Below are 15,086 nucleotides of genomic sequence, written 5' to 3'. Positions count from 1 at the left end.
CTTTCCTCTGCCTGGAGTGGGAAGCGACCCATTTTCTAAGTTTAAACAACGCTTTGGTTAGATTCCAAATGACCAAACTTGACTAATCTTGACCTTGAGATGATGATCCAACGGCCTATATTAGAAGTTGTGGTCCTTGGGAGGCCCACAAGAATGAAGACTTCTGTGGGTGGCTTTGAATCTTCATCAACACGATCACGACCCGATTCATAAAAACACAAAAAAGTAGTAAAAATGTAAATTCTTAATCCCATGACAGGTGCAATATTTCGTGTCGACGCAGGGAAATAATGAAGGAAAGTGAGAAAATTAGAAAAACAATGAATCAATCCAAGGTCTCTCTGTCCTTGCGTATCTTTGAATAAGCATACCACTCAGGCCACGACGTCGTGTTCTCTGCAAACAATAAAGATTTTCCTCCCTGCAAGCAGATTTCCATGCATCCTGATTCTCATGCAACTTTCCTCTCTCTCTCTCATGTATATATTCTACCAAGCTTTGCCTCTTCTTCCACCATCCCCACAAAAACCAATAACAATTCCTCCCTCACTAGTTTCCTTTCTCTCTGTAAAAAATGGCAGACAGTGTTCCAATTGCAACATACGTTATGGTCATATTTTTTATATATGTAAGCCATTTGATGTCCACCTTAGGAAAGCCAAAGTCATGGACATATTTGTTACCACCCAAGCTTCCAAATATCCATCTTGCAGATAGGCTGAGTGATGATCCTATTGCCATTAAATTAGCCTCAACCGACTTCGGAAATATTGTTAAAGAGATCCCAGCTGCAGTTCTTTATCCATCTTCCAACAATGATATTGCAAGCTTAATCAAATTTTCACACAGTAGTTCTCCTCCATTTCAGATAGCTGCAAGAGGCCAAGGCCATTCCATCAGTGGACAAGCAATGGCTCGAGATGGGGTTGTGGTGGACATGAAATCCTTGAGAAACTATAGAAATGGGAATGGAGTTAAGGTGTCATCTGCAGCATCATCGTCAATGGGTTGGTATGCAGATGTTGGGGGAGAGCAGCTTTGGGCAGATGTATTGAATGCCACACTAGAACATGGATTTGCACCGGTATCCTGGACAGACTATTTGTACCTAACAGTTGGGGGGACACTTTCCAATGCGGGCATTAGTGGGCAAACCTTCCAGTACGGTCCTCAGATTAGCAATGTCTATGAAATGGATGTCATCACTGGTATGAATTTCTTCACCATATTCACCTTTTTTCTTTTCCTTTTTTTTAAAAAAAAAATTAATGTTTTATGTATAATATCCTTGTTAAAAATAAATATTTAACTTATTAATATTTAAGAATAACTTTATTTCAAACCTTTTATACTACGCACCATCCATCCGCATGACGTATCGTGTGGTGTCGTGTGGTATTATGGTTAATATGAAAAGTCTTTCTATCATGGTTATAAAGGCGACTAGTAGTATTGCTCTTACGAAATCCCCTTCCGCTAATATATACTTATTGTTCATGCAAAATTATATTTAGCTGTATGCTGCATGCGGCCATATTATTAATTAGGGTTTACTTACGAGGTTTTTGGCTTGCTTTTGTTTGATTAAGGGAAAGGAGATTTCGTAACTTGTTCGCCAGAAAAGAATACGGAGCTCTTTTATGCGGTTCTTGGAGGTTTAGGTCAGTTTGGGATTATTGTCAGAGCGAGAATTCCCCTAGAGCCAGCACCAAAGAGGGTATATACAACGTAGATAGATCGACTACTTTGATTTGCCTTATATATCGTTCTGATCACTTTCCAGCCTAATGTCTATTTCATGCATGACATGTTCCTTAACTCAGTAATATCTGATATTTATGTTACAACTATATATGATGATGATGATTATGAAGTCTGAAAAAAATCACCTACCAACTACCCGTACACGTACACATGATTTTTTACAAACCATCAAGAACATATATAGGATTGATGATCAATTAATAATTGATTATATCCAAGTACTTCTGGTTGCACATCAGAAAATTAAAAAGCTTAAAGCCATCTCAACATTTTAAATTATAAACAGGATAAAGTACGGAGTCCGGTTTGAATCAAATTTATGTGTCCATGCAATCACTATAAGAAAAATTAACAGATTATTTGGGATGATAATGACTATTTACGATGAAAATAGACTAATTTTAATAAGAATAGTCATTTTTGTAGAAAATAACTAACCACGTATAAATAATTTTCTTATAGTGCATATTAAATCACATGTTCCGAATTAATCTTAACTCGATTGGTAGGAGTAAATTTAATTATTTTAATTATATTCTAATAAAAATTACCAGATCTCTCGTTGTTCAGCGCGTGATTTGTGGTGAATTTGTTTGCAGGTCAAATGGGTTCGAATGCTTTACAATGATTTCTCTGCATTTACAAGAGACCAAGAGCATTTGATCTCGATTAATGGAAGGAAACAAAAGAACGCAGTCGATTATTTGGAAGGTTCACTTCTCATGAGCCAAGGTCCTCATCCAAATAATTGGAGATCATCCTTTTTTTCACTATCGGATCACTCCAAAATCATTTCCTTGCTAACCAAATACGGCATCCTTTACTGTCTTGAAGTAGTCAAATTTTATCATGACGATCACACTCTTGCCTCCATGGAAATGGTAAATATATCACATAATGATCATCAAAACTAGCCTGCATACCTTATAAAAAGTTACCTTCGATCAAGAAGAGGTGATGATTTTTTTTTTTTTTTTTTTTATATATATATAGGAAGTCCAAGTTTTGTTGGAAGAATTGAGCTTCATCCCAGGATTTGTGTATGAGAAAGACGTCTTGTATGTGGATTTTCTGAATAGAGTTCGAAGTGGAGAGATAAAGCTGCAGTCACAAGGACTATGGGATGTTCCTCATCCGTGGTTAAATCTCTTTGTGCCGAAGTCGCGTATCTCAGATTTCAATTACGGAGTTTTCAACGACATTATTCTTAAACGTAACATTACCACGGGACCTATCCTTGTTTATCCCATGAATCGGAGCAAGTAAGTTTGTTTTTTAAAGAAAAAAGATACACTTTGCACCCTCAAGCTATCATGAGTTTAAACACTTTGCACCTTAATCGTCAGACAACGTTGAGATTATGGAATGATAGACGACGCACGTAGCACAATCCTAATCGTCAGATCTTTCATAGCTTAGGATCACAAAAGTAGATATTTTTTCTCTTTTTTATTTTTCTAAAAATAACACTACATGCGGTTATAGAATATTTAAATCCCGCGTAATTATTTTAAAAAAAATATAATCTTTTATTAAAAAAATAATTTTTTTATATAAATTTTTTATTTATTCAAATTTTTAAAAAAATTAAGCGACGCTTTACCATCCACAATTGTAAACATAACTTATCTTTTCTAAAAGCACGTGCGTGTACGTAGGGCACACATTTCGAAACATGCAATAAATTGTAGCAACCTATATTTGCAGGTGGGATGATAGGATGTCTGCAATTATACCTGATGAAGAAGTTTTCTACACCATCGGATTTTTGCATTCAAGTGGGTTTGACGACTGGGGAGCCCTCGATGTACAGAACAAAGACATCCTGCAGTTTTGTTATGATTCAGGTATTGAGGTTAAGCAGTATCTTCCCAATTACAAGACGAGAGAAGAATGGAAATACCATTTTGGTATCAAATGGAGGACATTTCAAGAGAGAAAGAATCAGTTTGATCCCAAAATCATACTATCTCCAGGACACAGGATTTTCAGTACTAACGATTAAACCAAAACTAGTATTAGGCCGAATAGATGCAAAAATACTAAGGTTGTCCTTTGATCTCTTTTGTAGCACCATTTTTAGATTTGTAGTGTTTTCCCAGATTATCTGTATTTGCGTTAATTTATGCTTATTTCAGGGTTTTTGTATCTGCATTACTGGTCGATTGGTATTGTACTTGGAGATTTAATATAAAAACTGTAATATATATAATTGGTAAGGTGCGTGGATGACTATATGTTTATAAGCATGTATACTTTACTCAGCTTGCCTTTAAGTTGCTCTATTTTTTTTTTATTTTTTTTGAGTTTAATGGGCCTGAAAACCTTCTTCGACTACTACGTACCTATGTATGATCATTTAAGCTAAATTTTGTCGATCGGCCTCAAATCGTGTCATTTTCTAACATTTTTTTTTCTAATTTATTTTTTTGTCCATTTATAGCTTGATATATATACTGCACGCTTATTGCAGTTTTAATGATGGACATAATCTTATGATAAAGTAATGTTGAAACAATCACTACAACCAAAAATGGATTTTGGGACGATTTTTGTTTAGGACCAAATAAAAATCTTCCCAAAAAATGAGATCTAGCGAAGAAATGCAAATTTCACTCCTAAAAGATGACGGAAGTTGTTTACTGTTCAAACATGTTCAAATGGTATATGTAGGGACGAAAAATTTCATTCCTAATAAAATAAATATTCGAACGTCCAGAAAAAATATTCGAACAAAATATAATAAACATTCGAATCGAAATTATATATGGTCGAACGACAATTTGGCGTACTAAGTGACAAAATTTAGCGAGACATTGACTTACCTTATGCATATCATAAAACAATGTTCGAACATCAAGGCTAATCAATGTTCAAACATATATTATATATGATCGAACAGAAAATTGGCAGTTTAAGTCAATAAATTTAGCAGGACATTGACTTACCGTTCAAACATATTACTATACCATTGGACCTAATATGTTATCAATATTCGAACGTAAAATAAAGCATTCGAATGGAAACTAGAAACATTCGAACATGCAATATTCCAATCGAATGGTTACATAATTTTTACAATTATTGATGGCAACAAAATACCTTACTTTATTATCGATAAATATTTAATTTATATAAAAGTTAGCAATTAAATAATAGAAATAATAGAAATCAATAATTAATTTAGAAAAGAAAAAAAAAGATTTAATTCATAATTAAATTAAATTTACAAAACACCAAATATTGGCCATACAAAAAAAAAATGTAAATAAAAAATAGAAACTACTAAGATCCCAACTCCCTGTACACATTCTCGATTGTAGCTAGGTGTGTCTCTAGCTGTGTCAGTCGAGTACTGATCGTGACCTAAGTCGTAGACATGCCATCAATCTTTGTACATAAGTCAGAGATGCTAGTATTAATCTCTGTACATAAGTCAGACATGGCAGTACGGATCTCCGTACGCATTGTATCGATCATCACTGATGTCTGTTTACTAATCTCTGCATGCAATATATCAATCATCTCTTTACGAGTAGATATGCGTGATGCCTTGGCCTGTGTGAATGTCTCAACTGTCGATACTCCAAGATCTTCCTAGTGTCCATCTCTTTGAGTATCGACCAGGTCTGGAATAGGACCATGAAGACGAAGTCTCGAGTGTCCAGTACTTCGTAATAGGGTGGAGTTGTTAATCTATCCCATCAGCTCCCGAGCACGCTTGGCAATATCTGGCAGGACCCCTGCATGTAGCAAAAATCAGGTGATTAGATCCCAAATGGCAATATATCAGACGTAATGTACCAGGTCTCTAATCAAATCCTATCTAATATTGCTGGCAAGATCAAGTTCATGATCTTGAAGAAAGCAGATATATTTGCCTAGTTGATGATATTCGTCCCATCATACAGAGGAGCATCGGGACCAACAACCAACTCCCTGACCTCATGATCAGCGAGGTATTGAGCTCATCTGTATAAATTGATCCCTCGTCCTCAGTCGTCTCCCTATCACACGAAGCTGGAGACTCTCTAGGCACCACGTTCGGATATGCAATGTGCAATCTGGGAATACCAATAAAATCAGTGAGTTTGTCTACTGAAAATAGGACTGAAACTCCTCGAATAGAGATCATGTATGCCCCTCCTTCATCTGGGCTATTGCCATTGAGCTCTTTATAGAACTCGAAGACAATGTCAATATAAGACACGAGGTCTCATGCTTCGTCCTTCTGATCGAGGATTGGTGTCCAACCACGATCAATAAAGATTGATGTCAAAGAATGATCCTCCCAGGTAAGCGTCTGAAAGTTAGAAATCTCTCCTGACGCTCTAATAAGATAGTCATCTCTCGGACTCTTTCAATGGAAGGTTGACCTGGTCTGCCATGCTTATATCCCTTATAAGACATTATCAGTCTTAAATGTAAAAAATAAAATATATATGCAACATTAGTTATAAAATATAATACATAAATATTCACAAAATCATATACTAATTAAAACAATTAGAAACTGTTTTCTGTTATATCGTTCGATCGAATCCATAATCGTTTGAATATATAAATTTTTACATCACTGTTCGAACGTGTCTTATATACGTTTGAATGGGGATATTAAATTCGGTTCGAACATATGGTGATAAGATCAAAAGCTCAATGATTGAGATCTTACTGTTCGAATGAATACAACATTCATTCAAACAGATTCTGGATCAACTCAGCCATGGCTGAGTCAACTCAGCAACCATGGAAATGACCTTTCATTTCTTCCACCAATATCGGCTACACAATGAAATATAAACAACCTATAGTGGATTTCTGGCCACCTATGATGGATATCGACTGAAAATGGTATTTTTCTTACTTTTTAAAAATAATCTAACAAAACTTAGTTAAAATAATCCAAACGAGATATTTAATGAGTGTACCACTTAAAAGAAAGGACTCTTGGACAGTGGCGGTGACGATGACTTTCGACTGGCTACGAGGTCCGTTCAAAAGAGTTTTGAATGGTTTTTGTGGGTGGTGCAACGATAGCGTTGAAAAGCCTCCCGCGATAACTTATATGTACAATAACATTTGAACAGTACATAATACTTTCGAACGGTTTTGACTTATTGTTCGAACAATATTAATTACCGTTTGAACTCTGTTCATTTCAAATTTTGTAAATTAATTGACTTTTAATATTTAATATGTTATATACTATATGATATTATATGTATGATATATCATATAGTATATTAATATAAATAAGTATGATAATATATTTTATGATATAGTATTATAATATCATATATATACCATAGTATATCATATATATTATATATACATTATATATTACGTGTATAATAATATGTGTATATATGTATAGTATATCATATATACCATAGTATATTATATTTATGTATAGTATATCACTATATGATGTTATATACTATATAACATGTTATATCACTATAATGTTATATAGTACATGTTATATAGTATATGATAATGTTATTATCATTTATATAATGTTATATCATATATGATAGTATATATTATAGTATATATATGTATAGTATATCACTATTTGATATGTAGTATATATCACCTATATATATGGTGCAATAGTTTGTTATTGCTATTTTATTTCAGTATTGTTATTACTATCTTATTTTTCCTGATACTTACGATGGATTTATATTATGCTCATAGTACTGGCTTTCGCGATTTGTATGAGTTAAAATGCATAGAATATAATTTAAGAATGAAACTACAAATCTTGATGGATAACATAAAAGATCTTAAAAGACAACAACAATTAATGAGGCAAAATTATACATTAATGATGTCTAAATATCATGTATATCAAAGTAGACAATCTGCGATAGAATACTATGAAGCTGACTGCACTTTCCTAAGAAACGAAATTAATAGCATAAGAAACTATCTGAAGATACTTGCTTTATAAAAAAAATAAAAAATAAAAAAAATAAAAAAAAATAAAAAGAGTAAGGAATCACTGATACAAATTTGACAAAGATAACCTATAACTAGAGAGAAAAATGTATATTGGGAAGCTTGTGTTAGTAAGCTAAGAAGAATCGATGGTCAGCCCATTCAAGCCAGAAGGCTCTAAGGGTGGTCCCGGTGGTGTTCCCTCAAGTTCTTAATCTACTTATTTCTTTTTGGAAATAGGAAATTTTTGTTTAAAATTTGTCTCAATGAATTCTTTATTCAAACCTAATAAATCTACCACTAGCATCCCTATAAAATCTGATAATATTAATCAAGAAAACTATAGTATATTAGATATAGAAAGAAATCTACAAGACTGGATAATTCCTGATGTTCTAAAAAATCAAATATACAAAATCTCTACTTTTTCTTCTAAATTATCATTCCTTACAAATTATACAATTAAAACAGTAGAGAAAACTATTAGTTTAAACAATGACTATGAATCATTACAACTCTTAACAAAAAAGGCTATTGATCATCACAAAAAATAAAATTATTCTTTTATTCATATTGGACTAGTACAAGTAGCTATAAAGCCACTCACTCGAAATGGCTTAAATACCTCAGTATTGCTTTGTTTAAAAGACGGAAGATTCATCTTTCATGATTCATTACTTGGAATGGTAGAATCCAACTTGTTCTAAGGACCGGTCTATTTTAATTGTTATCCCAATTATTCTTTATCATTATTTGATGGTAATATTTTACACGCCTTAACACTAAATATTAAGACAAATGGCTATCAAATGATGAAAGAGTCACATGCTTTAACAGTAGTTTATAGGATTCATTATAAATTAATGAAAACAACATTAGAACCACAAGCTCTAATTACTAGCCTTAAAGGATATACATTATTATTACAATCTAGTAGACAAAATTCTAGTATACAAATTCCTAAACAAATCAATTGGAATCAAGTCACACTTCCTAATGAATGGCAATTAGAGAATATTATCCCAACACCCAAGATAGAAAATAATTCTAAAGATAATCTCGAATATATAGATCAAAAACCAGATGGGACGGTTCAAATAGCTTTTCAGCCTTTTAGAAGATATTTTTCACATTATTCCGCTCCAGCACCCTCCAGTTATCATACACCCATATCTATTTTTACATCAATTTCTAGAAATAAATCCCAAAATTTTGACACCAGATCTTTTGATACTAGATCCCAAAATCTTGACACCCAGATTCGAGGAATCATTCCTGGAAACATTATTGATACGCCAGTATATGCTATTAGCCATCCTGATAGAGCATCTACCTCCCATAATCTTGAAAAAGAACTCTCTTCTCTGACATATTCTCAAGTAGTTAGAGATGATGCCCAAATATATACCCTGAATAAAGAAGAATTTAAAATTAACAAAGAATATCTCAAACAAGATTATATGAAAAAAGAAAATAGTCACAAAAGAATAACATTTTTCTCAACCTTTACAAAAATAGAAAGAGATTATATTCAAGAAAAATATTACGAAGATTTAGAAAAAATACAGATCAATATACCTTTCTTTACATGGTTTGAGATATATAAATCAAACCAATTATCTACCATAAAGAGGACTACTAATCAATGGATTAAATGAGAAAATAACCAAATTATTTACGAAGAATATCCCCCTTTTGAAGCTATCAAGTACAATCAGAGGAATACTCAAATTTTGGCTACACCAATAAAGACATAATATTGCAAATACTGAAAAAAACCTTGATAATATAATACAACAAAACAATTATACTAACTTATATTTAAAAATCATGAGTAAGCAATTAGAAAGGATTGAAACCCAAATATCTCCTATAAAACCCACTATTAAAGAAATAGAAGAAACTCCCTTATTTGTTCCTTACGAAATTCCATCCCATTTAAAATCGATTTTTTTCAAAAACAAAAATGATTTATTGGAACATATCTCTAGTAAATTAGAAAAATTAACTATTAGTAACACTGCTACCACCTCAAAACAACCACATATTAAGTATTAAGCAAAATAGACTCACCCGTAATATCTGACTCTGAAATTAGTAATATTGAAAACCAATTTAAAAATCTAGATCTACAGATAAACAAGATTAGAGGAGATCATGTTAATAATTTTTCGGCTAGAGATTCAAAACAACATGTCTCTATTACTCGTAATTGGTATCTCAAACCTACTCCACCGGATATGCAATTCGAGGAAAGAGAACATATAGTAAAATCAGCCTTTGCACTAGATGTATTATATGAATGGAATATAGACGGATTATCTGAATATGAAATACTAAATCATTTTCAAGAAATGATTATGGTAGCCAACGTCTATAAAAGTAACAGAAAAACTGATCATCAGGTAGCACACATTATTGTTACAGGATTTACTGGCCAACTAAAGGGTTGGGGGATCATTATCTTTCATATGATGAAAGGTCACGTATATTAACAGCTTATAAATATGATGAAAATATGCAAATAATTAAAACAGAAAATGATTTACCCTTAAAAGATACTATCAACACATTAATATATGCATTAACTAAACATTTTGTTGGTAATCCCGTTCAATTTAAAGAAAGAACTAGTGATTTATTGATTAATCTTAAATGCCCTCAATTACCTGATTTCCATTGGTATAAAGATGTATTTCTAACTAAAGTTATGATCAGAAATGATTGCCAACAGCCATACTGGAAGGAAAAATTCATAGCCGGACCATATTACTTGGCCCAAAAGGTACGAGAATCATTATTAAGATCAGACGGTACTATTGATTTTCATAATCTCACATATGGTGATATAATAAGTAAGATTAACAGAACTAGATTAACTATGTGTAACGATTTAAGATTAAAAAAGTAAATGGAGAAAGAAAAGAAATTTGCTAGAAATGAATTAGGTACTTTTTGTGAACAATTTGGTTATACTCCTTTATTAGCCCCCTCAAGAAGATACAAAAAGGAAAAAAAAGTTTATAAGAATTATTCCAATAAAAAACGAAAATACATAAAACCTTATAAAAAGATAAAAGACAAACCAATATATAATATGCCACTAAAAAGTCCTAAAAAGACTAATAAAAAGAAAAAGCAGATTGTTTGTTATAAATGCAGAAAAATATGACATTATAAATCAAACTGTAAAGTCAAACAACAAATTAATGAATTAGATATATCCGAAACATTAAAAGACAAATTAATAGACATTTTTATAATACATTCAAGTGAAGATGAGGTTAGTTCTTCAGAAGAAGAAGAAATTTATCAATTAAAAGAATCAAGTTTTTCAGAACAATCTTCCGATAGTGAATTAGAAGAAGATAAAGTACATATTTGTAATTGTCTAGATAAAGATAATTGCATTTGTAACAAAATCATTAATGTATTTTCAAAACAAGAAGACATTATATTAGAATTAATAGACAAAATTAACAACCCTCAAGAAAGAAAAGTACTATGTATAGATGTGTAGGGCAGCAACTTGTACGAACAATGCTGAATGAACAAGAACATCGGATGTTTTTCCCAAATCTCCTAATTGTCCAAATGAAACGAAGTCGAATCCTCGCCCACACACCAAATCGAGTACCTCGACTGGCTGTGGGGTAAGGTCTTAGTCCTTGGACTCAAAACCGACCCCTGCTCCAACAAAGTCAAGTCCCTACACTCGCAATAAGACGGGTCCATTGACTCGATACACTGCAGGGTAAGGTCCTAGTCCTAGGAGTCAGAACCAGCCCCAGCTCCAACAAAGTCAAGTCCCTACACTTGCAAGTAGACGGGTCCCTTGAATCGACACACTACAGGGTAAGGTCCCAATCCCAGCACTCAGAACTGACCCCAGCTCAAACAAAATCGAGTCCCTACACTCATAAGAAGACGGGCTCATTGACTCGATAAAAGTCAAGTCCTTACACTCACAAGAAGATAGGTCTCTTGACTCGATAAAAATCAAGTCCTTACACTCGCAAGAAGATGGGTCCCTTGACTCGATAAAAAGTTGAGTCATTTTACTGGCAAGAAGGTGAGTTCCTTGACTTGATACACTGCAGGGTAAGGTCCCAGTCCCAGGACTTGGAACGGACCCCAGCTCCAATAAAGTCGAGTCCCTACACTCGCAAGAAGACGGGTCCCTTGACTCAATAAAAGTAGAGTCCATGCACTGGCAAGAAGACGAGTCCCTTGACTCGATACACTATGTGGTAAGGTCCAAGTCCCAGAACTCGGAACCGACTCCAGCTCCAACAAAGTCGAGTCCTTACAATCGTAGGAAGACGGGTCTCTTGCCTCGATACACTGCAGGGTAAGGTCCCAGTCCCAGGACTCGCAACAGACCCCAGTTCAAACAAGGTCGAATCCCTACACTCGCAAGAAGACAGGTCCCTTGACTCGATAAAAGTCAAGTCCTTACGCTCTCAAGAAGACGGGTCCCTTGACTCGATACACTTCGGGGTAAGGTCCCAGTCCCAGGACTCGAAACCGACCCGAACTCCAACAAAGTCGAGTCCATACACTTGCAAGAAGACAGGTCCCTTGACTCGATAAAAGTCGAGTCCATACACTCGCAAGAAGACGGGTCCCTTGACTCTATAAAAGTCCAGTCCTTGCACTCACAAGAAGGCGGGTCCTTTGACTCGATACACTGCGAGGTAAGGTCCCAACCCCGAACTCTAAACCGACCCCAGCTCCAACAAAGTCGAGTCCCTACACTTGCGACTCGATAAAAGTAGAGTCCTTGCACTCGCAAGAAGACGGGTCCCTTGACTCGATACGCTGCAGGGTAAGGTCCCAGTCCCAGGACTCGGAACCGACCCCAACTCCAACAAAGTCAAGTCTCTACACTCATAAGAAGACGGGACCCTTGACTTGACGATAAAAGTCGACTCCTTACTCTCGCAAAAAGACGGGTCCCTTTCCTATATAAGAGTCGAGTCATTACACTCGTAAGAAGACGAATCTCTTGACTTGATAAAATTCGAGTCATTGCACTCACAAGAAGAAAAGTCCCTTGACTCAATACACTGTGGGGTAAGGTCCCAGTCCTAGGACTCGAAACCGACCCCAGCTCGAACAAAGTCAAGTCCCTACACTTGCAAAAAGGCGGGTCCTTCGACTCGATAAAAATTATGTCTTTACACTCGCAAGAAGATGGATCCCTTGACTCGATACGCTGCGGGGTAAGATCCCAGTCCCAGGACTCGGAACCGACCCCAACTCCAACAAAGTTGAGTCCCTGCACTCGTAAGAAGACTAGTCCCACTCCTCGAGACTCCGTACTGACTCCCCGTCTAACGGAGTCAAGCCTCTCGATCCCCCTACCCAACAAAGTGTGGTCTCGTGCCTCGAGACTTGGCCTCGGATCCCGACCAAAAACGCATAAAGAGAAAGAGGTGAAAGAAAGAAAAAGGACGACAAAGAAACACAATGAAAACCAGAAGCAAGCTTTCATTCAATTCATAGACTCCATTACAAGGTATTGTGCCCAAAAATAAAGGGGTGGGTAGGGGTCACGAGCCTATCATTGAGATGAAGGAGCCGAAGGGGTGCCTGGAAGGAAGGGGAGATACCCGGGCTTCCCAAAATTCTTGACGAAAGCCTGTTCCTTAGGACTGAGAGGCAGGGATGCCAATAAAAAAGGTACGCAAGTTCAGCTTGGGATGCTGCAACAAGTGTTGGTGCAGCCTCTTGAGGCCATCACTGTAGTTGTATGACCAGGCTGCATCCCGGAGGGCATTGGCGTTTCGCGATCCGGGATTGAATCCCGTTAGAAAACTTGGCAATGTCACCCAAGCGAGACTTCAAGTTGGCGATCTACATATCACGAGACAGAAGGTCAAGGTTCTTCTTGATCCTCGACTGCGCGAGCTCACCAATGCATGCCTTCGCTAGTCGTAGTTGTTCCCTTAAGTGTCGAGCCTCGTGAGAATGCTTGAAGTTCCCGAATAACAACCTCGAGCATATCTAACTAGTAAGGCCCGACCTCATCGGGATTCTTCCATCTCCTTTTGGATGGACTCCGTCTCCTCCCAGGACTTCCGTACTTCCTCTCGAGCCGACTCTAACTGCTGACGAGTGGCACTCAACTCTATTTCCCGAGCGACCAAGCTCTGCTTAGAGGCAATGCAAGCCTCTTCGAGCCACTTCCTCTCCGACACCAAGCGGGAGAGGTCCTGTTCAGCATCGCACAAAAGGCCTTTGAGCTTATTCTTCTTCCCTTTTCGCCTCACGACAACTGTCTCCAGATCCTGGTTTAGCTCCTTCATGAGCATCACCTCATTGATTAATTCCTTCCACTCCGTCTTTAGGTCCTTTATCCTCCGAGCGGCCTGCTTTAACTCAAAGTACCCGAAGCGCCACAAGGAATTGAGCTCCTGGTTGGTCTCCTCCAACTCTCCCAATTCCTCCCCTATCATTGCGGCCAATTGATCCGCGGCCTACAAAACCAAAAGGTGCAAAAGGAGGGGGGTTCCGTCAATGATAAAACAAGCAACGCACAAGAAGGGAACAAGGCTGGAAAAGATAAGCATACCTAGGCAAACAGGGGTCTCAACATCCAGCCTAGACGCCCGGAAGCATCAGCCTGAGCTTTGTCCAGAGTTGAGGTCGGGGCTATGTACGCTCCGCCCCAGAGGAGGATGAAGGGCCGGTAACTGCCAGCTGCCAAGAAAAATTGGGGAAAGATCCCTAGGTCTGGTCACATGGCCCGGGCGCAACGAGAGTTGAAACCCCAGAATTGTCGTCATCACTCAGGTCGATAATAGGGGAGGATCATCAACAAGGCTCCGAGTTGCTGTAGGAGGGGCTTCGGGAGTCAAACCCTCGCCTACCTCGCCTCATATATTCCCACCCGACCCCCCTTCTGGGCTTACGGCCCCGGAAGGATTGGGCTTTGCCTCCCACGGCTCGAGATCTGAACTCGAGTCACCTTCATCACCCATTGCATCCCCGTGAATTTTTCTCTGGGTAGAGACTCGAGAGGGGCTCGACACAGGGGCCGTCTCGTTGTCCCCAAAAGTGGAGGCTGAGGAAGGGCTCCGCTCTTTCTCCTGAGACCCGGAGCCCGGGGTCGCCTCGCCTTCCTCACCCTCAGTTCCTCTTTTAGTTAAGTCTCGAGAAGGTGGCTACTCTGCATCTCGAAGCCCTGCCGACATACCAGCCTGAGGAGACTTGGCGACGGTCTCCTCCTGAAAAGTATCCTCAAAGGAGGTGAAGGTTGCAAACGAGCAAGGCTTATGAGGATAAGGGTGCGCTAGGGAGGCGAAGAACGCCGCCTAAAGGTTGCAAGCTTCCAATTCTTCTGCAAAAGAAAGCAACGGGTCTTAGAAGGATTC

General features: G+C 37.0%; 1 protein-coding gene across 1 annotated transcript; it reads left to right on the top strand.

Annotated features, from left to right (window-relative positions):
* The first annotated feature begins 363 nt into the window (after positions 1–363).
* On the top strand, positions 364–3,771 carry LOC121251611 (cytokinin dehydrogenase 3-like). The gene is made up of 5 exons (XM_041150888.1): positions 364–1,208; positions 1,590–1,717; positions 2,364–2,645; positions 2,758–3,026; positions 3,472–3,771. Exons 1-5 carry the CDS (start codon positions 575–577, stop codon positions 3,767–3,769), a joined length of 1,611 nt encoding a protein of 536 aa, XP_041006822.1. The 5' UTR covers positions 364–574; the 3' UTR covers positions 3,770–3,771.
* The last annotated feature ends 11,315 nt before the right edge of the window (positions 3,772–15,086 follow it).

Source organism: Juglans microcarpa x Juglans regia, chromosome 2S (genome assembly GCF_004785595.1).
Source record: "Juglans microcarpa x Juglans regia isolate MS1-56 chromosome 2S, Jm3101_v1.0, whole genome shotgun sequence".
In the NCBI taxonomy this organism is placed as follows: domain Eukaryota; kingdom Viridiplantae; phylum Streptophyta; class Magnoliopsida; order Fagales; family Juglandaceae; genus Juglans; species Juglans microcarpa x Juglans regia.
Note: the sequence above shows the minus strand (reverse complement) of the source record. Positions and strands in the feature narration are given on the sequence as shown.

What these genes read in the sequence shown, in the direction of transcription:
- LOC121251611 (XM_041150888.1), top strand. Translation starts at nt 575, where the DNA reads ATGGCAGACAGTGTTCCAATTGCAACATACGTTATGGTCATATTTTTT. An exon ending in CTCTTGCCTCCATGGAAATG is followed by an intron (nt 2,646 to 2,757) that starts GTAAATATATCA and finishes ATATATATATAG; the next exon opens with GAAGTCCAAGTTTTGTTGGA. An exon ending in TATCCCATGAATCGGAGCAA is followed by an intron (nt 3,027 to 3,471) that starts GTAAGTTTGTTT and finishes CTATATTTGCAG; the next exon opens with GTGGGATGATAGGATGTCTG.